Source organism: Chlorocebus sabaeus, chromosome 10, assembly GCF_047675955.1.
Source record: "Chlorocebus sabaeus isolate Y175 chromosome 10, mChlSab1.0.hap1, whole genome shotgun sequence".
NCBI lineage: Eukaryota > Metazoa > Chordata > Mammalia > Primates > Cercopithecidae > Chlorocebus > Chlorocebus sabaeus.
In genome coordinates, this window is record NC_132913.1 from 56,986,256 (window position 1) to 57,009,033 (window position 22,778).

The 22,778-nt window shown below is 38.1% G+C and overlaps 2 protein-coding genes across 5 annotated transcripts in view; one reads left to right on the top strand and one right to left on the bottom strand.

Moving 5' to 3' along the window:
• The window catches only part of CFAP210 (cilia and flagella associated protein 210), a 45,799-nt gene extending 34,627 nt beyond the window's left edge, over positions 1 to 11,172 (bottom strand). Inside the window, exons 1-4 of one of the 2 annotated variants that reach the window (XM_007965302.3) lie at positions 11,016 to 11,172; positions 7,569 to 7,795; positions 468 to 641; positions 177 to 370 (exon numbers count right to left, since the gene is read on the bottom strand). In XM_007965302.3, the coding sequence (XP_007963493.3) occupies positions 177 to 370; positions 468 to 641; positions 7,569 to 7,795; positions 11,016 to 11,064 (644 nt within the window). In that variant the 5' untranslated portion in view covers positions 11,065 to 11,172. Of the gene's footprint in view, positions 1 to 176; positions 371 to 467; positions 642 to 961; positions 3,722 to 7,568; positions 7,796 to 11,015 lie in introns of those variants that run through there. The other variant, XM_073019799.1, reaches the window with a different exon arrangement.
• Positions 11,173 to 11,223: 51 nt separating this feature from the next.
• On the top strand, positions 11,224 to 18,365 carry PHOSPHO2 (phosphatase, orphan 2). Of its 3 annotated transcripts, none has more exons than XM_007965295.3 (4): positions 11,224 to 11,504; positions 11,977 to 12,009; positions 13,740 to 13,910; positions 17,603 to 18,365. In XM_007965295.3, the coding sequence occupies exon 4, from the start codon at positions 17,629 to 17,631 to the stop codon at positions 18,352 to 18,354; it is 726 nt and encodes a 241-aa protein (XP_007963486.1). In that variant the 5' UTR covers positions 11,224 to 11,504; positions 11,977 to 12,009; positions 13,740 to 13,910; positions 17,603 to 17,628; the 3' UTR covers positions 18,355 to 18,365. The 3 variants fall into 3 exon arrangements, with proteins under 3 accessions (XP_007963486.1, XP_007963489.1, XP_007963487.1); XM_007965298.3 differs by having other exon boundaries at positions 11,238 to 11,504; positions 13,776 to 13,910; XM_007965296.3 differs by lacking the exon at positions 11,977 to 12,009 and having other exon boundaries at positions 11,238 to 11,504.
• Positions 18,366 to 22,778: the final 4,413 nt, after the last annotated feature.

Consider the following 22,778-nt stretch of genomic DNA (forward strand, 5'->3'; position numbering starts at 1 on the left):
ATAATCACCAATATACAATCTCTGGGTAAGAAAGTGATAGTGATTTTTAACCTCTTTTTTATACTTTTTCTACTGACTAATTATTTTAGCATGTATTACTTTTATAATCAGAAAAAAGCTACATCCATTATGAAAAAAAAGAGAAAGGTACAAAAAGGTATTTTATGTATACATACTGTTTTAGATGATCTTTGGCAAGAGCCACCCTTTCTCTGTGTCGTTTTTCTGCTTTTTCTTGTTCTTCTTTAAAAGCTTTTTCAATGTTGAGTTTCAATTGTTCCTCCCATTTTTTATCTGATTTTATCTTACCCTTTCGGAATTCAATCTGGGCATCACGTTCTTTCATAACTCTACTAAGAAGAAGTCCTGACTACAAAAGAAAAATTAAAGTACTTTAAGAAAATGATGCCTAATTATGTATAGATATGTTAAATATATATAAAAATACTAGAAAACCCAAGTAGTACATGAAAGTTTTTCACTCTTTCTGTCTGGTAAAATTGACATTGCTTTGCATTTTCGATGGCCTTTTTTCTTTTTCCTTGTTTATGTATTTCTTCTTCCAGATCAAGAATTTGTCTTTCTGCCTCTATTTCTTCATCACGCTTTTTTTTGGCTTCAAGTTTCTGTTCTTTCATCCCCTGTAAAAAGACAAGCACAATCTTTTGTTTTCATTTTTCAATTTAATTTTACTACAATTTAACATAATATTATAATTTGAGCTTTTATTGTTTTTATTGTATTTATAATATTTTATTAATAAATAAAACATGAGGCTACATTTATGAGCTTATTTTTTAGACTGACTTTTTTAGGTAGATAACACATTACATGGTTCAAAATCCCAAAATATTATAGAGGCATATGAACTTCTCCTTTTGTATTAATCTGTTCTCACATTTCTATAAAGAAATACCAGAGACTGGGTAACTTATAAAGAAAAGAGATTTAATTAGCTCACAGTTCTGTAGGCTGTACAGGAAGGATGATGTTGGCATCTGCTCAGCTTCTGGAGAGGCCTCAGGAAACTTACAATCGTGGTGGAAGGCAAATGGGGATCAGGCATGTCATGGCCAGAGGAGAAACGAGAGAGGAGGAAGGAGGTGCTACACACTTTTAAACGACCAGATCTCACGAGAACACAGTCACTATTTCGAGGATAGTACCAATGGGGATGGTGCTAAACCATTCATGAGAAATCTGCCCCCATGATCCAATCACCTCCCACCAGGCCCCACCTCCAACATTGGGAATTACATTTCAATATGATATCTGAATGGGGACACACATCCAAACTATATCACCTTCCAACCCATCTGCAATCTCCTCTCATTCTAAGATAACTGCTATTAGTTTATTTTGTTTACTTCCAAAGTTCCTCTCTACAGTTACACAATAAATATATATCTTACCACTTTTGCTCCTTTAAAAAACCAATAGTTGTATATTTTATATGTTCTTCTATAACTCTGAGGCCTCCATTTCTCATGTCATATGAGGTCTTCCTTTTCCTTATTGGTCCTATTTCCTATGTCTTAAGAAAACCTTATTTACTTTGATATCCTGAAGATATTCTATTATTTATGTTAAAAGTTTTAGTGTTTTGCCCTTTAAATTTAGTTATTTAGTCTGGCTGAAATCCATTTTTCTGTATTCTGTACTATTAAGATGTAATTTAATCTCTTTCATATGCCAATTATCTCAGTATCAGTTGTTGAATTCCCATCCTTTCCTTTCCTATTTGCAATGACATTTTTGTCATATGTCAAGTTCCTATATATAATGTGGGTTTGTTTCTAGGTTCTCTCTTCTGACCTATTATTTTGTCAACCTCTGTGTCTATATCATAGTTTTTACTACTATGGGTTTATAGACAGTCTTGCTGCTGGTAAGAAGAATCATCATTTATTATTCATCTTTAACACCCATGGAGAGTTAAAGCATTATATGTGCTACTTCTGCATTAAAAAAAAAAAAAAAAAAAAAAGGATATATCCCCATCCCCTATCCCTTTATGTACCAGGGACCTGTTTCAAATCAGGTTTTCTATATTATAATTTACATGTGCCCTTTTAGTGTAGAGTTTACAAATGCATACAGTCACTTACAAAATAGTTCCATCCTCCCAAAAAATCCCATCATGTCTCATTATAGTCAACCACTCCCTCTACCTGTAGGCCCTTGCAACCACTGATCTGTTTTCTTTCCCTATAGTTTTGCCTTTTTCAGAATGTCGTATGTTACATATATTAGTCATCATATAATTCTTCCCTTTTTGAGGGAAAAAAAAGAGAATTAATAAATTATGACCATCGTTTCTAAAGCAAGGTACTGTAAGTTTTCTATGTCCATTCCCAAAGATAAATAATGTATACTGCAACAAAGTAAGGAAACATGCAATGTTAAAAAGAAAAAAAAACAGTGAGAACTCTCTAGACTGAGTTTATGCCTATCTGTAGTTTTAATAATTCTATCATAAAACAAACATAACCCTGCCTCTCAGTGCCTCAAACAATGGAGGAAAGTAGGGTGGAGGGAGGGATTACCTTTTCCCAGCATTTCTCCCCAGGCAAGATAATAAAAGGAGTCAGGGGACACCTCCCCATTTCAAAGAAGTTTCCCATTCACGCATATGGAACTAAACTGGGCTACTGTAACCCTCAGGTAGAGGGAGGCTAGCAGATGCACAGAGCAGGGCACAGCAAAAGCACTATGCAGTTCCAGAGAGAGGAAGAGGCAGGCAGATAGACAAATCAGAGGCAAATGATGAGGAGCTGCCTTGGTTCTTCACAGTTTCCAGTACTCTGGCTTTCTGCGCAATCCTGCGTCATAACAGTAAACAGTACGACTCTGATAATCAAACTACATAAAGATATTTCAAGAAAACTATGGACCAATATCCCTCATGAACATAGATACAAAAATTAATAACATTTTAGCAAATTAAATCCATCAAAAGGATAATACATTAAGACCAATGGTTTTTGTTTTGTTTTGTTTTGTTTTTGTTTTTGTTTTTTTTTGAGACAGAGTCTCGCTCTGTCACCCGGGCTGGAGTGCAGTGGCCGGATCTCAGCTCACTGCAAGCTCCGCCGCCCCGGTTTACGCCATTCTCCTGCCTCAGCCTCCCAAGTAGCTGGGACTACAGGCACCCGCCACCACGCCCGGCTAGTTTTTTGTATTTTTTAGTAGAGACGGGGTTTCACCATGTTAGCCAGGATGGTCTCAATCTCCTGACCTCGTGATCCGCCTGTTTCGGCCTCCCAAAGTGCTGGGATTACAGGCTTGAGCCACCGCGCCCGGCCGACCAATGGGGTTTTGTCCTAGTAATGAAAGCTTGGTTGAATATTTAAAAATCAATCAATGTAATTCACAATTTTAACAGACTAGAAAATAAGAACCTCATGATAATCTCAATAGACATCAAAAAAGTACTTTAAAAAGTCTAACATCCATTTCTGATTTTAAAAGAACCAAAACACTCAACAATTTCGATACAGAAGGCAACTTCAACTTGATTAGGGACATCTACAAAAACCATACACTTAGCATCACAGTTAAAGGTGAAAGAATGAGTACTTTTTCCCCAAAGTCAGCAATAAGAATATCTACCTTCACTACATTTATTCAATATTATATTGGAGCTTCTAGCCAGTGCAGTAAGTCAAGAAAAAGAAATAGGCATTCAGATTGGGGGAAAAAAAAAAGAATTAAAACTGTCTTTATTCGGCCGGGCGCGGTGGCTCAAGCCTGTAATCCCAGCACTTTGGGAGGCCGAGACGGGCGGATCACGAGGTCAGGAGATCGAGACTATCCTGGCTTATACGGTGAAACCCCGTCTCTACTACAAAATACAAAAAACTAGCCGGGCGAGGTGGCGGGTGCCTGTAGTCCCAGCTACTCGGGAGGCTGAGGCAGGAGAATGGCGTGAACCCGGGAGGCAGAGCTTGCAGTGAGCCGAGATCCGGCCACTGCACTCCAGCCTGGGCGACAGAGCAAGACTCCGTCTCAAAAAAAAAAAAAAAAAAAAAAAAAAAAAAAAACTGTCTTTATTCTCTGACGCCATGATTGTCTATGTAGGAAATCTGATGGAATCTACCAAGAAGGGACTAGAACTAATAAGTGAGATTAGCCATGTTGCAGGATACCAGATCAATACAGGAAACATTTACTATATTTCTTTTTTTTTTTTTTTTTTGAGACGGAGTCTGGCTCTGTCGCCCAGGCTGGAGTGCAGTGGCTGGATCTCAGCTCACTGCAAGCTCCGCCTCCCAGGTTCACGCCATTCTCCGGCCTCAGCCTCCCGAGTAGCTGGGACTACAGGCGCCCGCCACCTCGCCCGGCTAGTTTTTTTTTTTGTATTTCTTAGTAGAGACGGGGTTTCACCGTGTTAGCCAGGATGGTCTCGATCTCCTGACCTCGTGATCCGCCCGTCTCGGCCTCCCAAAGTGCTGGGATTACAGGCTTGAGCCACCGCGCCCGGCCCACATTTACTATATTTCTAAAGCTAACAATAGCAGATTGAAACTTTTTAAAACACCATTTCCCATAATATTAAAAATACGAAATATTTAGGGATAAATCCAACAAAAGATGTATAAAACCTATATACTGAACACTATAAAACACTGCTGACAGAAATTAAGACTTAGGCTGGGCGCGGTGGCTCACGCCTGTAATCCCAGTACTTTGGGAGACCGAGGTTGGCGGATCACCTGAGGTTGGGAGTTCGAGACCAGCCTGACCAACATGAAGAAACCCTGTCTTTACTAAAAATACAAAATTAGATGGGCATTGTGGCGCATGCCTGTAATCTCAGCTACTCAGGAGGCTGAACCAGGAGAATTGCTTGAACCCGGGAGGCGGAGGTTGCAGTGAGCCGAGACCTCGCCATTACACTCCAGCCTGGGCAACAAGAGCAAAACTCCATCTCAAAAAAAAAAAAGAAAAGAAAAAAGAAATTAAGCCTTAAACAAATAGAGAGAGTATGTTCATGGTTCAGAAGATTCAATATTGTCAAAATATAATTATCTCCAAATTGATCTAGAGATTCAACACTATCCCAAACAAAATTCCAGCTGGCTTTTTTACATGAATTGACAAGCAGATTCTAAAATTCATAACAGCCAGGCACTTGGGGAGGCTGAGGCTGGCAGATCACTTGAGGTCAGGAGTTCGAGACCATCCAGGCCAACATGGTGAAACCCCGTCTCTATTAAAAATACAAAAATTAGTCGGGCATGATGGTGCGGGCCTGTAGTCCCAGCTACTCAGGACGCTGAGGCAGGAGAATTGCTTGAACCCGGGAGGTGGAGGTTGCAGTGGGCTGAGATCGTGCCACTGCACTCCAGACTAGGTGACAGAGTGAGACTCTGTTTCAAAAAATTTTTTTAAAAATTAAAAATTTAAATTTAAAAAATCATAAGGATGTACAAAGGACCTAGAATAGCCAAAACAGCTTTGAAAAGGAACTGATTTCAAGACCTGTTATTAAATCTACAGTTGTCAAGACAGTGTATTATTGGAGTAAACACAGATAAATAGAGCAATAAAACAGAATAGATAGTGCAGAAATGTCGCCTGAATATCTATACGCAAGTGGATTTTCAAGAAAAGTGCAAAGGCAATGTAGTGGATAAAGAATAGTATTTTCAATAAATTATGCAAGGACAATTAGATCTTCATACACAAAAACAAAAAAAAATCAATATCTCACTGCATATAAACATATATTTAAAATAGTTCGTAGACCTGTACAGGAAACCAAAAAATATATATTTCTTTCCGACTTTTATTTTAGGTTCAAGGGTTACATGTGCAGTTTTGTTACACAGGTAAATTGCATGTCATGAGGATTTGGTGTGCAGATAATTTTGCCACCCAGGTAATCAGCACAATATCCAATCGTCATCTTCTTCCCACCCTCCTCCATCCTTAAGCAGGTGCCAGTGTCGACTGGGCGCAGTGGCTCACGCATGTAATCCCAGCACTTTGGAAGGCCAATCCTGATCATGAGGTCAGGAGATCAAGACCATCCTGGCTAACATGGTGAAAACCCATCTCTACTAAAAAAAACCACAAATAATTAACAGGGTGTTGTGGCAGGTGCCTGAAGTCCCACATACTCAGGAGGCTGAGGCAGGAGAATGGTGTGAACCTGGGAGGTGGAGCTTGCAGTGAGCGGAGATCACGCCACTGCACTCCAGCCTGGGCAACAGAGCAAGACTCCATCTCAAAACAAAACAAAACAAAACAAAAAAGGTGCCAGTGTCTACTGTTCTCTTCTTTGTGTCCATGTGTACTCAATATTTACCTCCCACTTATAAGTGAGAACATGAAGTATTTGGTGAAATCTAAAATTTTTAAACTTCTAAAAGAAAACATAGGAGAAAATCTTTGTGATATTAGATTAGGTAAAGATTTCTTGGATAAGCCACTAAAATAATGATATATACAAGAAAAACTGATAAAACATACTTCACTAAAAGTAAAAACTTTTGCTTTTCAAAAGACACAGTAAGGAAATGAAAAGTCAAGATATAGAGCGGGAGAAAGTATTTTCAAGTCAAATACCTAATCATGTATTTGTATTTGGAATATGGTTTAAAACTTATCTAAGCTCAATAATAAAACTAATTTTAAAATGGGAACAATATTTGAATGGATACATCACCAAAGAAGATATACTGGTAGAAAGTAAGTTCAGGAAGAGACATTCAACATCATTTTTACTTAGAGAAATTCAAATTAAAACTATAATGAGATATTTCACACCTATTAAAATGTTTATAATTAAAAAGACCAAGTATACCAAGTGTTGTTGGGAATGGAGAGGAAATAGTACTCTCAAAGATTACTATTGGGAATGCAAAATTACAACTACTTTGGATAACAGTTTGGAAGTTTCTTACAAAGTTAAATATACACCTATCATAAAAAACGGCTATTCTACACAAAGATATTTACTAAGAGAAATGGAAGTATATGTCCATACATAGACTTATACGTGAATGTTCATAGCAGCTTTGTTCGTAATAGCCAAAAAGGGAAAGAAACAGCTCAAATGTCAACATTTCATTGATGTCAACCATCAAAAACTAACCAAATAAACAAACTGTGGTATATCCATACAATGGAAAACTATTCAGCAATAAAAATTAACAATTGATACCCACAACATGAATGAATCTCAAAGTAATTGTGTTGAATGAACTCTGTAATAGGAAGCAGATCAGTGGTTACCTAAGGATCCAGAGGAGCAGCAGGGAGGAAGGAGAGGGAATAAACCAGGTCATGAGGAAATTTTGAGGTGAAGAACATGTTCATTATCCTAATAGTAATGATGGTATTGGGGGTTTATACATATGTCAAAATTATAGGATTGTACATTTCAAATATGTCCAATTCATTGTATATCACTTATACCTAAATAACACTGTTGAAAGTGTGTTTCGATGCATTTTTATGAAATTTTACATGTAAAAAAAATTATAAAAAGAAGCATAAGAGTACTAAGAAACAAGGGTAAGTCTTCAGTGCATGTGTACTCCTGGGTGGTTAATACTTACTGCATATGTATTAGTCCAGTGTTTTACCACCTCTTGAGATCGCAAATGCATTTCTTTCTTTGCCTTTCTTTCTGCACGGAGGCATGCTGCTTCTCTTGTCAACCTGTCAAGGCTATCTTGAATCCTTTTCCACTCATTGTGTGGAATTATGGTGACCTGCTGGAGATCTACTTTGCTAGGCAGAAGAGGCGGATAGAGAACTTGATCTTCTTCAGAATTTCTTATTTCTAATAAATTGTAAAAAATGATTATTAAAGACTTACAGGAACAGTTTAAGTGATATTTGTCTCAGAAGTTCCAATAGTGGCATGATAACTGGAAATTATTTCAAATGCTTAATTTACTCTTGTTATCCCAAGGACAGCTATGATTAAGCAAAAAAAAAAAAAAAAAAAAAAAAAAAAAAAATACAAGGCCTTGAAATCAGAAGGCATATATTTGACTACTTGTTTAATCACTTCCTTACTGTGTAAACTTGGGCAAGTCATTTAACTTTTTGGAATCTCAGTACCCTGATCTTTAAAATAGGGATCTCCTAGTAATACCTATCCCAACAGCTTGTTATAAAAGCATTTTTCAAAGTTAACAAAGTGGCAGTTTATAAATGGATAACTTTGTGGGTGTTCATCTTTTGGGGTTGTAGGCATTATGACTGACTCTATTCAACCTCTTCCCACTGAACAGCAGCAACGTAATTTGGAGAACTCACTATAGTTCCAGGGTGGGCCGAATTGGTTTAAGAACACTTGTATCTCCATTGTCAATCACTATTTCTCTAAAGAGCAAAGAAACAGGACAAAAGGTTTACTTGCAACTTTTAGAAAAGTTCTTCCTTGTTCTTCTGGGAGAGACATCCAAAAGACTCTCAAGCTAAGTATGAATAAGGAAGAAAGAGAGACAGATAAACAGCTACAATCACAAGAGAAACCAGCCTTGAATGAAGATATTATTGCAAAGAAGCTGTTACTGCAAAGAAGAAACAACAGGAGAATCTGCGGCAATGATAATCTCATTATCCTGCTAATCAACTCAACCTGAAGCCTGGCATTCCTGTTATAAAGTGAAAAAAAGGTCCTTATTTTTGAAGATGATTGAGTTGGGTGTTCCATTATATGAATTCAAAACATCCTAAATGACACAGTGGAACTCATAACAGATCTCCTTGGAAAATTGGTCCTACCCTTTTAATCAATCAAGTTTCTTAATTATTAACAGCCAAACTTACTCTAACTAGTTTAGGCAGAAAAGAAAAGGAATTAATTAAGGGGCATTAAGTAATGGACTCAATCTACTAGAGAGTCATAGTCATCCTCTATGCATGCATTTGGCCTTCTAGATTCCCAGGAATATGTCAGGAGTTTTCCAAAACCCCCTATGGACATATCACTTTCCAGCTGATCCTTTTAAGTTTTTTGGTCAGCGTGTTGTTTGCCTGCCAACTGTATCACTGCCTGCCTGTTTCATGCTGTTATAACAGAATACCTTAGGCCGGGTAATTCATAAAGAATAGATATTTATTGGCTTATGGTTCTGGAGGCTGAGAAAGCCAGTATCAAGGTGCCAGCATCTGGCAGCAGCCTTCATGCCTCATCATAACACGATGGAAGGCATTACATGGCAAAAGGGCAAAGAGAGGGCAACAGACACACACGCACAGAGAGAGAGAGAGAAGAGGGCCAACTTTCCCACTTTTATAATGAACCCACTCCCTAGATAATGGCATTAATCCCTTTACTCTGCTCTCACGGCCTAATCACCTCTCATTAGTCCCTAACTCCCCAACATTTTTACATTGGGGATTAAGTTCCCACACATGCTTTTTAGAGGACACATTAAAACTATAGCACTGCCTCTGATAGCTGTGATACTTAAAATTGCCACTGATCATTTGACAAACATACTTGGTGAGTCTGAAGTCAGTCTAAATAACAATAAGCCTCATGAGGGAGATTCTCCAAGGAACTATCAGACATGTCGAATAATAACAGTTGTCTGGCTTTGGAGTGGGTCAAATTCTGTTTGTCCCCTCTACAAGTTGCTAAGTCAGTATTTTTAACTGTGATTGCTGTGGTTATTTAGGCTGCCATGGGGCTAGGAGAAAAGTATAGGAATATGGCAAGTTAAAATGCCAAAAACCTCGCTGTTGTTACAAAAATCCAGCTGTTTTTCTTTAGTAAACACTCCACATATTGTTGCAAGCCTTTGGTTAATTTCCAGTGTTCTGAAAAAGTCGATACTGATGATTTTTGCCACTGTTCTTGTTGATTTTATGGAGGACAGGATTTCAGGCATAGATCCTATTTCACCATTCTGGCTGATGTCACCCCACTAAATCTTGATAAAGTATTTGTTTTACAAATAGCTGCACACATCTCTGAAACCCTCTCCTACTTAGCCTTCCCCTAAAAATGGAGACTAAAATTTAGCAGCGAGGCTCGGATGGAAGCTTGTTCGCTAGTTGCCACAAAACATTATTTAACAACTATTAGGTAAATCTAAACCAGGTAGTGCAGAAATGCATATGCAGGAAAGTGAATATGTGGGAGTAATTGTGCTTTTCCAATACTTGCCATATTGGTACTGTTTCTTTCCTTTCACATGGCAAAAGTCCGCGGCTAACCTCATAAAACCTCCACTGCATAAATATCCACTAGTGAAGAATGACTGGCTCTCACTCTGCATCTGGTGCAGGGGGCACTATTGCTACAGAAGCTCGGGCAATGACACGAAGATACTTCAAACTGCCAAAGTTCTAGTTGTCACCATGACTACATTAATTGCCAATTTACAGACTTAAGAAACTGTCGTAGCTAGAATTGATAGAGTTCTTTAGAAGTCTATTTATATTCCAAAATCAAATTGTTATAACAGGTCATCTGAATTACAATACTTTATGTCGCACGATTTTTTTTTTAACTCTATGCAAGCATTTGACTTACAGAGATACCTTATATATACTTTAGAGAGGAGGAAATGGAGATATTTCCTTCAGAGACTTTTAGTAAAGACCAATCAGCAAGTTTGCAGCAGAGCCAAGACTCTAAAGAGGGGACTTATATTTCCAAGAGATATTCCAATTCAATCAGTGAGTAACAAACTTTAAGCGTGCTGGAAATTTAACAAAGCCCAGACTCTCAGAGCTGCAACTGCGCAGTTTTAGGTTAGCTGGGGGTGGGGGGTCTCTGATTTCCTATCTTTTCTCCACCCCTATTTCTGTAAACATTCTCCCACCCACTTCCACTCCCCGTTTCCCTCCTTCACCCATTCACCTGAGGGCAAGATGGCCTAACTTTACACAGAGCCGAAAGATGCTTATTGAGGATGCTTTCGACTTGATGGAGTCCATTTCAAAAAGCAACTGAAGCCCTCATTCGGCATCCTCGCCTCTCACTCCATGCCGGGGGTCCAGAAACAATCCCTGTCCCTGGATAGGCCAGTGTAGCTCACCTGTACTTTCCTTCGCCTGTCCACAGCGTCGTCCAAACCGTACCAGCATCTCTGACGAGGTGTCCACGGTGCGCCCAGATCTGGAAAAGTGACTGTAGCGCCATGCGCCGCGGACTCCAGCCGGTGGACGCAGTTACTCGAACCACGCGGTTGCTTGGCAACGCCGACGGAAGTGACGCCAGCCGTCGCCGAGGAACAAGGAAGGCGCTGCAGTTGGCGGTCGGGCTAGACAAGAGAGGCGCCTGCGCCCGCGCCTGCGAGCTGGGCTTGTGAGTGGGGCTGCCCAGCGGGCAGGCGTGGGGCGAGGCCGAAGGACTGAACCCGCAGGAGCGTCACGGGCGCCGGGGCGGCTGCCGACGGCGGGCCTGGGTCAGTGAGAAGCCCGTGGACCCCCGCCCTGCCTGCTACTCCCATCCTCGCCTGCTGCGCGCTCCACGGGGGACGACCTCCGGTTGGGTCCGATGCCTACCCTCGGGGTGGAGCCGGCAGGTGTGTGAGCGCGCGAGGCCTAGGCGTGGTGTGTGTGTACCCGATCTCCTCGCGGGTGGAATGTGAGGAGCAAAGCCCTTCCTTAATCATAAAAACCCGCGGATTCGCTGACATAAACGCCGTTTTTTTAATCCTTTGGTTTCTGGGGCATGGTCAGGACTAGATGGGGCCAAGTTTTTAAAAAATAGGAATGTTAAAACTTAATGATATGCTTAGAACATTTATGTTAGGACCTTTGAGATATTTTAAATTTCTTGGTAAGTACAGGACCACAGAAATCTGTTAGGAGTAGCTGCGCGTTTGGTTTCAAAAGATCCTTTTCTAATACATTGATGTACAGATAACTTCATTACTAACAAGTTGGCTCTGATGTGTACACATAATGCACCAAACTGGAGTCTCTCAAAGTGAAAGAACAAAAAGATTTTTAATAACGAACGTCCTAACAGACAGTCGTGCTATTTTTCTTTAGGTTTTCTATCAGATGTTCCACGTAATAATGCTGGTAAGTATGGAATAATTAAGAAAATATTTGTAGACATAAATTAGTTTGTGCACATAGAGCGCTGGTATGTTTTTGGAAGCATACCTTAAAAAGTCAAGAACTGGGGGCCAGGCGCGGTGGCTCACGCCTATAATCCCAGCACTTTGGGAGGCCGAGGCAGGCAGATCACAAGGTCAGGAGACGGAGACCATCCTGGCTAACACGGTGAAACCCTGTCTCTACCCAAAATACAAAAAAAGTTAGCCGGACGTGGTGGTGGGCGCCTGTAGTCCCAGCTACTCAGGAGGCTGAGGCAGGAGAATGGCGTAAATCCGGGAGGCGGAGCTTGCAGTGCCAAAGTGTCAAGAACTGGGAAGGAACAGAGATTTTACCCTGTTTGCAGGCTAACTTAGCCTGGCAGTTTCATGGAAGACAGAAGACTATTCGTTTCAGGAATGAATTACTCCCAGCAGTAGCCAGTATATCAGCAATTTTGCCTGAGTTCCCTAAAGCCCCAGTTCCCGCAGGATAATGCAAAGTGGGCAAGAAGTCACCTAGATGTAGAGTATGTCGAATTACAGGAAAGCAGCCCTGAGCTTAGGGAACCCAGATCTTTATCATTTGGACAAATAAGCATGTTTCTCAAGGCTGTCCACTGTACAAACCTCCTTGAAACAATAGAAGAAAGAGCAGTCAGTAAGACATGCACAACCACCAGAGACGCAGGGAGAATTGTCCCCCAACAAAAATTCTCTGGAATTTTAACAAAATTGGTTACAAAAAGTGTTGAATCTCATGATTTGATGTCAGTTACTTGCCAATTTGACATGGTGGTCAGATATAATTTGACTTCAGACTCGAGCTTCCAACTCCAACCACAATCCAAGTCAATCTAGAGTTGTTTGTCCTATACCCACCACTCTTTTTTTTCTTTGTTGTAAATTTAATAAGGTGGCATATGCACTCTGATCTGAAACAGTTTAAATTATTCTGAGAAGAAAAAAAATTTTATTACAAAATTAATGTAGAACAAGTGTGAACTACGGTTGAACCAACCATAACCATTCCACTGCACATGTAAACATTTTCTAAAACAAAAACAGGATTATACTGTACACACTATTTTGTGACTTGCTTATTTAATTTGAACTGAATATCTTAGCTTTTACTGGCTGGATATTCTATTATATGCTGTCACATGCATATCTTATTTAATTATTTCCCAATTCTTGGATGTCTGTGTAGTTTCTAATTTTCATTGTGTAAAGTACATAGGATATTGTTACACTATGGAAACATTGCAGACATACCAAATGGACATAGATTGTGCTTTTGAAGAGAACAGTTAACTCTTTTTGGAACTTTAACAGATTGGTTTCAAAATAGATTCACATTCTTAAAACTAAATCTTTGTGCATATCCTTAATTTTTGGAGACATTTTAATTTCTAATACAGCACTAAATCTCTAAATGTCTATTGACAACAGAATGTGGAATTCTTCTGTTATTAAACAAGTAAAAAGAAAAAAATGGACTCTGAAAAATCTCAGTCAGCTTAGCACTATGATTTTATCCACTGGACAAAAACTCATTTTCACGTAACATTTCTTATTTTCGACGCCAAGTCAATACCAAGTGGAAAGCAAAACTTTGTTCTCCTATTGCCAAGAGCTACTTTTCTGACATAAGAAAAACAACATAATTAGAAAATACAAATGTTAAAGCTTTTAAAATACTTTTATTAATTTTAGGAGTTAAGAAGTTTCCATTATTTTGCTCCAAACCAGAAGACTCTGTTCCCTGTATATAGAATAGGAGTAATGTTTGAAAACAACTGGCTGGTGTTTAAGACTGAAGATTGTCGTGATTGTTTATCCTAATCCCAATGCTGAAGTAAGATTGTCTTGGAAATACTAAGTTGGGTAAGTATTTTTATAAAGGTTTGTGTTGAGTGGTGAGAAAATACTAATAGAAAAAGATGTGAAATTTTCAAAGTGCACTTTCAGATCAGCAGGGGAACTGTTACCTCAGTCTCATGCTATTTTGAGGCTAATAATTCAGGAATTTCAGTAATTTGTGGCTAATTAAGTTTAGGCTTGAGGCAGTTTTCAAACAACAGTGAGTTACATTTGAAATTTGTTTTAATTATAAATTCAGAATTCTCAAAAAGCATATTTAATTTAAAACATGCCTAGTTACAGTACTAATGTGATTGTCAATTATGCCTTATTATTTATTACATTGTTTCTGTAGGAAAGTGAATTCTGCATTTAAATCTCAGGGAACCAGTCAGAAGCATCTGGATTAGGCATTTAGTGATACAAGGATCCAGAGTGACAAAATATTATGTATCATCCACATTCACACAACAGGTGATACCCCTGTAGGTTAATTATTCTCTAGATATTCTAAATTAAGAGACATAGAATACTTAGTCTTATGTGAGTCAAGAGCTCTATTCTGTCTTCACTACTGGGTATCAACTGTTATAAACTGGAGAATATGTGTGGCTAAATGCCATGTTTTCATTTTTAATTGATCTTTTTCTTATTGCTTGGGTTCTTTGTCTTTTTAGGATTTCTTGTAGAAACCTCAAAATGGTTATAAAGTGTATCACCGATGTGGTGTTACAGTTAGTGTGTACTTTGAAACTAATGAATGTTTTTATGGAATTAAATATCTTTCTGCCGAAATGACCTACTTAGTATTTTATTTTTAAACTAATGAGTAGTCATTAAATGTTCTATTTTTTTGAGACGGAGTCTTGCTCTGTCGCCAGGCTGGAGTGCAGTGGCGCGATCTTGGCTCGCTGCAACCTCCGCCTCCTGGGTTCAAGCAATTCTCCTGCCTCAGCCTCCTGAGTAGCTGGGACTACAGGCGAGCACCACCATGCCCAGCTAATTTTTTTTTTGTACTTTTAGTAGAGATGGGGTTTCACCATGTTGGCCAGAATGGTCTTGATCTCTTGACCTCGTGATCCGCCCGCCTCGGCCGCCCAAAGTGCTGGGATTACAGGTATGAGCCACAGCGCCTGGCCTTTAATTCTATTTTTTAACACTAGAATTTGGTACTCAAAAGCATTAAGTTTGGAATCAAATCAACCTAAGATTCCAGCTCTGGCACTTTACTAACACCTAACCACTTTAAGATCCAGCTTATACATCTTTAAGATGAGGATAATAATGATTCCTACTTAATAGGGTTATGACAATTAAATGGTATGATACTGCAAAGTTTTTAGGCCAGTACCTGACATATAATGACTCTCAAAATTATTATCTATTTACACACATTAATTATATCCTTTTCTGGATATTCTATATAGTTATTTTTTATAAATAATGTTTATTCTTACCATCAGTTGACCAGCTTATTCTTTTCTTTTCTCTTGAGATTTATAATTAATCACTTTCATTATCTTCTAATGAAAACAGAGACATAAGTGTCACACCACAAACAATATGATTACTCAGGTGTATTCAAATTATTTGGCACCCCAGAGCTAAACTATCTAGAGCAGATATAGATAAACATGTGAAAACTCTTAACCAAGTTACTTCTAGTTCAGAAGAATTGGCCTTCAGTTCTCAGGTAATTTGTTTAGACTATCATATAGAGTGTCAGCAATTATTTAATTATAATATTGGCATTTAGAAATTGATTTTAAACTAAATACCTTCTTTTTTAAATTTTTTTGATTTCTACCTTTTAACTTTGGGGTACATGTGCAGGATATGTAGATTTGTTACATAGGTAAGCGTGTGCCGTGATGCTCTGCTGCACAGATCATCATGTCACCTAGGTATTAAGCCCAGCATCCACTAGCTGTTTTCCTGATGCTCTGCCTCCTCCTACGCCCAACCCTCCAACAGGCCCCAGTGTATGTTGTTCCATTCCATGTGTTCTCATGATACAGCTCCCACTTATAAATGAGAGCACGTGGTGTTTGTTTTTGTTGTTGTTGTTGTTGTTCCTGTTAGTTCACTGAAGATGATGGCTTCCAGCTCCATCCATGTCCGTGTAAAGGAGATCATCTCATTCCTTTCTATAGCTGCATAATATTCCATGGTGTATAAGTACCACATTTTGTTTATGCAGTCTATCATTGACGGGCATTTAGGTTGATTCCATGTCTTTGCTATTGTGAACAGTGCTGCAGTGAACATATGCATGCATGTATCTTTATAATAGAATGATTTATATTCCTTTGGGTATATACCCAGTAATGGGATTGCTGGGTCAAGTGGTATTTCGGCCTCTACGTCTTTGAGGAATCACCATACTGTCTTCCATGATGGTTGGACTAATTTACACTCCTGCCAACAGTGTAAAAGTGTTCCTTTTTCTCCACAACCTTGCCAGGTTGTTTTTTGACTTTTTAATGATAGCCATTCTGACTAGTATAAGATGGTATCTCATTGTGGCTTTAGTTTGCATTTCTCTAATGATCAGTGATGTTGAGCTTTTTTTTTCTTTCATATATTTCTTGGGCACATGTATTGTCTTCTTTCAAGAATTGTCTATTTGTGTCCTTTCCCCACTTCTTAATGGGGCTATTTGTTTTTTCTTGTAAATTTGTTTAAGTTCCTTAACAAGGAACTAATGATTCTTATCAAAAAGGATTGTGGGCAGATTTTATGAGCAGAGTCTTTAAATATTTGGGAGCTAAAGGTGTAATATAAAATGAAAAGAGCAGTGACATCAATGCCTTTCACTTCAGGGATGGTATAATTTTTCAACTTCATAATAATTGCTGGATATTAGACCTTTGTCAGATGGATAAATTGCAAAAATTTTCTCCCATTCTCTAAGTTGTCTGTTTACTCTGTTGATAGTTTCTTTTGCTGTGCAGAAGCTCTTTAGTTTAATTAGATACCATTTGTCAATTTTTGCTTTTGTTGCATTTGCTTTTGGCATCTTTGTCATGAAATCTTTGCCTGTGCTGTGTCCTGAATGGTATTACCTAGATTTTCTTCTAGGTTTTTTTATAGTTTGGGTTTTACACTTAAGTCTTTAATCCACCTTGAGTTGATTTTTGTATATGGTGTAAAGAAGGGGTCCAGTTTCAGTTTTCTGCATATGGCTAGCCAGTTATCCTAGCACCATTATTAAATAGGGAATCCTTTCCCCACTTGTTTTTGTTAGCAAATACCTTTTTTAAAAAATTATTTTACATCTTGCAAGATTTCATGCTGTGTTAAATTTGTTCAGGATTTTGGGTAGTACACAGAGAATCCTTTATACATGACCTATTATTTAATATGAGGATTGTAAATATTTTAATCTAATAAAATAAGTGTGGTTTGATTGATAATGTGATCATAGTAAGAATGCCTTTTTTTTCTTTCTTATAACTTCTATAAGAAACACACCCCCAGGAACACAATAATACTATGAATGTCCTTTTTATATATTTTGTTTTCCACTTAAAATACTCAAATATGAACTTTGCTTCTTAGAGAAAAGTGGTTAGGTAGTGGTCTCGAAGTGCTTAATCACTTTGTTTATATTCCTTCTTTTAACATATTAACATTTAGTTATGTTTATTAAATAAGTGTTTTAGTTAGATATGTAAACAGAGTTTGTTTAGAGAATAATATTTTTTCTTTTTCAGGATAATCCAAATCTACTTCTGGAACCATGAAAATTTTGCTAGTTTTTGACTTTGACAATACGATCATAGATGACAATAGTGACACTTGGATTGTACAATGTGCTCCCAACAAAAAACTTCCTATTGAACTACGTGATTCTTATCAAAAAGGATTTTGGACAGAATTTATGGGCAGAGTCTTTAAGTATTTGGGAGATAAAGGTGTAAGAGAACATGAAATGAAAAGAGCAGTGACATCATTGCCTTTCACTCCAGGGATGGTGGAACTCTTCAACTTTATAAGAAAGAATAAGGATAAATTTGACTGCATTATTATTTCAGATTCAAATTCGGTCTTCATAGATTGGGTTTTAAAAGCTGCCAGTTTTCATGATGTATTTGATAAAGTGTTTACAAATCCAGCAGCTTTTAATAGCAGTGGTCATCTCACTGTAGAAAATTATCATACTCATTCTTGCAATAGATGCCCAAAGAATCTTTGCAAAAAGGTAGTTTTGATAGAATTTGTAGATAAACAGTTACAACAGGGAGTGAATTATACACAAATTGTTTATATTGGTGATGGTGGAAATGATGTCTGTCCAGTCACCTTTTTAAAGAATGATGATGTTGCCATGCCACGGAAAGGATATACCTTACAGAAAACTCTTTCCAGAATGTCTCAAAATCTTGAGCCTATGGAATATTCTGTTGTAGTTTGGTCCTCAGGTGTTGATATAATTTCTCATTTACAATTTCTAATAAAGGATTAATATGCCAGCAATTGAAAAGTGTATCACTTAAGATTAGGTTCAGCAGCATAAAACTAAAACCCCAAATACCAGAGGCTTAAAAAAAACAGACAGAGAATTTTTTTTTCCTCTCACATAAAAGAATTCCAGAAGTAAGTATTTCAAGTTGCTGTATTAGTCTACCAACCTCAGCACTTGGCATTCAAGCCTTGATCCAAGGTTGCTGGTGAAGCTCTAGCCCTCACAGCAGCACTCTGGCCAGCAAGGAGGGCAGTGAGAAAGTTACATTCCCTGTCTAAAGAAATTTCCCAGAAGTTGTACCCAATACTTCTATTGAAGTATCATTGGCCAAATTTAGTCATAATGCCTTACTTGTAAATAGCAAGGAAAGATGGAAAATACAGCTTTCATTCCAGGTAGTCACGTGCCCAGGAAAAGTTGGGGGAAAAAGTACAGAATTGAGGTAGGTACAGCTAGTGGTCTCCACTAAAGGTGGTTGATAGGTTATATTTTTAAATTTATTTCTCAAGCAAGTAAGCATATTTTATTCTTTTAGATATTCCTCCTCTTTTGAGACAAGGTCTCTGTCACCTAGCCTGGATTGCAGTGACTTGATATTCACACACTGCAGCCCCAACCTCCCGGACTCAAGTGATCCTCACGCCTCAGCCTCCTGAGGAGCTAGGACTACAGGCTCGCGCCACCATGCCAGCTGTTTTGTTATTTTTTATTGGAGATGAGGTCTCACTACTTTGCACAGATCTCAAAATTTTGGATTCAAGTGATCCTCCTGCCTTGGCTTCCCAAAGTGCTGGGATTACAGGCATGAGCCACCATGGCCAGCCAGATACTTATTTTGAAAGTATGTCCAGTAGTTACAGATCTTAAAAAATAAAGCCTGATGCTTTATTCACATAAGAATAAAAGGCTGCCAAATTTATATAATGTCCTCCCAAACCAGTGTATTTTAAAGATAGGGATGCAGCATCTATTGTTGAAGTTTTCATCAATTTCAGACTTTCCATTTGAAATGAAGTACTATTATACTATTAATATCCTTCAAATATTCTAACTTTATATCTTGGCACCATAGACAACTACAGTAGCTAGTTTAATCAGTGTGTTGTTTATATTTGGCAATGCAGTTTTGAGCAATTCAATACTATATATAATTTGCAGCAATACTTAATATTTAAGACTTTCATATAGGGATATTAGCAAATATCAACTGATCTAAAATGTTTTATAAGTCCATGCTAATTTCTAGATTCATGTTTTAGCCATAAAAATGCAGTATTTAATAATATTGTATTTTCCAAATTATGGAAAGCTCCAGAAATAGAAATATTCAATATAATTACTACTCGCTAATCTTTTTTCTAGGTTGAAAAATCTTTGTTTTGCTTTAGGTTAGATTATGTTGAAACACATCTGTGTTTCAGATGTGTTCAGAGCTGAGGTCTCAGCTGAGGCTCCACTGAAGCAGGATTCACTTCCAAAATAAGAGTTGTTGCCAGTATTCAGTTCCTAGCAAACTACTGGAACAAGAATCTGTTTTCTTGCTGACTTAATTTCTTGCCATGTGGCCCTCTCCAAATGCTGGACATAAAAAAGTAGGCTGAGCACAATGGCTCACACCTGTAATCCCAGCAGTTTGGGAAGCCAAGGTAGGAGGATTGCTTGAGGCCAGGAGTTCAAGACTAGCCTGGGCAATATAGGGAGACCCCATCTCTACAATAAATAAAAATAAAGGCTTTCATTTACAATGATGGTAGACCAAGAAATTTGTCCTAGATCTTCACTGAGAATATCTATAAAAGCTGGCAGCTGAACAAAATTTTAAAAACATCTGGGCTGGGTGTCGTGGCTCACACCTTTAATCCCAGCACTTTGGGAGGCCAAGGCGAGGGGATCACGTGAGCTCAGGAGTTTGAGAACAGCCTCAGCAACATAGGGAGACCCCATCTCTTAAAAAAAAAAAAAAAGATAAACTTAAAATAAATTAATTAAAAATACCTGGTTGAAGACACCAGCGAGCTGGCAACAATGAAGAATTCCTAAGGAAACAGAAATTAGGGGAGCCGTTTTCCCTTGTATTGGCCAGTTCTGTAAGTGGTAAGTGATTGCTCAGATGTTGAATGGCCATTTTGATAACCTCATGGGACAAGGAAGAAGGGACCTACACTGGTAAACCCTTTCCCTTACTTGGGGTGAGGATCCCAAATGGCTACTCATTAGGAGTAACAATGGTCCAGAAGTAAGCAGGCCTTCAAAGGGATGGCAGCTCAGCTTCAAATACCCTCAGTTTCTGAAATTAGATTGAGGTTATCTAAGGTTTTTAGAGCTCCCAGATGCATGGCGAAAGCAAATCTACATTTGCTTTTCAGGAAGAAATTAACATCCTAGGTGTAGCAGACAGACTTTAAGGTGGCCGCTATGATCCCTGTCCCCTGGTATTCCTTGTGTGGAGGGAGACTCCTATGACTTGATTCTAATTCATAGACTACCACAAAGATGATGAGATGGACATGATTACACCAAATTCTAATATTCATCTTATTGAGAGACTCTTGTTGACTTTGAAGAAGCAAGCTGCCATGCTGTAAACCAGCCACTGGAGAGGGCCTCATGGCAAGAAACTAAGGGTGGCCTCTAACCAGTAGTCAGCAAGAAAACAGATCCTTGTTCCAGTAGTGTGCTAGGAACTGAAGATTGCCAACAACCTTGTTATTTTGGAAGTGAATCCCGGTTCAGTGGAGCCCTAGCTGAGACCTCAGCTCTGGCTAACACCTTGATTGCAGCCTTTTGAGACCAGGAAACAGAAAGAAGCCAGCTAAATCTGTGCTTGGACTCCTGACCCACAGAACCTGTGAAGTAGTAAATGTGTCTTGTTCTTAAGACACCAGATTTGTGGTAATATTGTTATACAATGTAGAAAACTAACAAATTAGGCCTCAAAATGTACAAATAGTTTTGCAGGTGCACTGTAGAACACACAATAAAAAGTAGCCACACAAAGAGACATGAGTGAACACCAGCAGAAGCTTCTATTTAAACATCTGTAGGGACCTCCAGATATTGGAGTTTTCAGAGACAAGCTTAAAAGAAAAATTAAACTTACAAGAATTTTGGCAAAGCATTGAAAATTATATTAAAAACAAAATGAAACAGCTAGATGGGAGAAATAAGTTCTAGCATTCTTCTGCACTGTAGGATGACTATCGTTAATAATAATATATATTTCCAAATAGAGAATATTGAATGTTCCCAACACAAATGAGAAATACTTTGAGTTGAAGAACATGCTGATTTCCCTGATCTAATCACTATACAGTAAATGTATCAAAATATCACCATATATGTCATAAATATGTACAATTATTTTGTGTCAATTTAAAAAAAATTTTAAAGAAAACACTAGAACTGAAAATAGCATGATTGAAATTAGGAGCTTGATGGATAGAATTGACAGAACAGGCATAGCTGAAGAAAGAATTGGTGAATGAACACAAGTTACAAGAAAAAATCCAGAATGATGCAGAGAGACAAAATAATAAAAATACAAAAGTTGAGACATAGATTTAGTAAGAAGATATAACAGAGGAAATTTATGTCCCAAGAGGAGAAAGAAAATGAAACATAAGCAATAGTTTAAGAGATAATTATTGGCTGCACGCGGCGGCTCATGCCTATAATCCCAGCACTTTGGGAGGCTGAGGCGGGTGGATCACGAAGTCAGGAGATCGAGACCATCCTGGCTAACACGGTGAAACCCTGTCTCTACTAAAAATACAAAAAATTAGCTGGGCGTGGTGGCGGGCACCTGTAGTCCCAGCTACTCGGGAGGCTGAGGCAGGAGAATGGCATGAACCCAGGAGGCAGAGCTTGCAGTGAGCACAGATTGCACCACTGCACTCCAGCCTGGGGGACAGAGTGAGACTCTGTCTCAAAAATAATAATAATAATAATAATAATAATAATAATAATAAAACTTTACAAAATCAAAAGATAGATCCTGAGGCAGGACTTGGGTAAAACAAACAAAGAATACAAAAAATATATTTTTAAAATTTGTAAAAAACAAAATTGAAAGACGTTAAACCTCAGATTCAAGAACCCTCATAAACCCCAAACAGGATAAATAAAATGAAAACCACATGGAATTACACCGTTGTAAAACTGCTGATAACCAAAGATGGAAAAAGTATAAAGCGGCCAAAATAAATATTACTTTGAAAGGAGCAACAATTAAGCTAATAGCTGGCATTTTTTTCTTTCATTCTTAAATGCTTGATAGAATACAACAGTGAAACTATCCAGACCTGGAGTTTTCTCTTTTGAAAGGTTTTAACCACAAATTCCATTTCTTTCATGGATATAGGACTACTTCATTGTGTAGCTTTTCTTGAGTAAGCTTTGGTAGTTTGTGTTAATTATCTATTGCT

Coding starts and splice junctions, on each gene's coding strand:
- PHOSPHO2 (XM_007965295.3), top strand. CDS start 17,629: ATGAAAATTTTGCTAGTTTTTGACTTTGACAATACGATCATAGATGAC.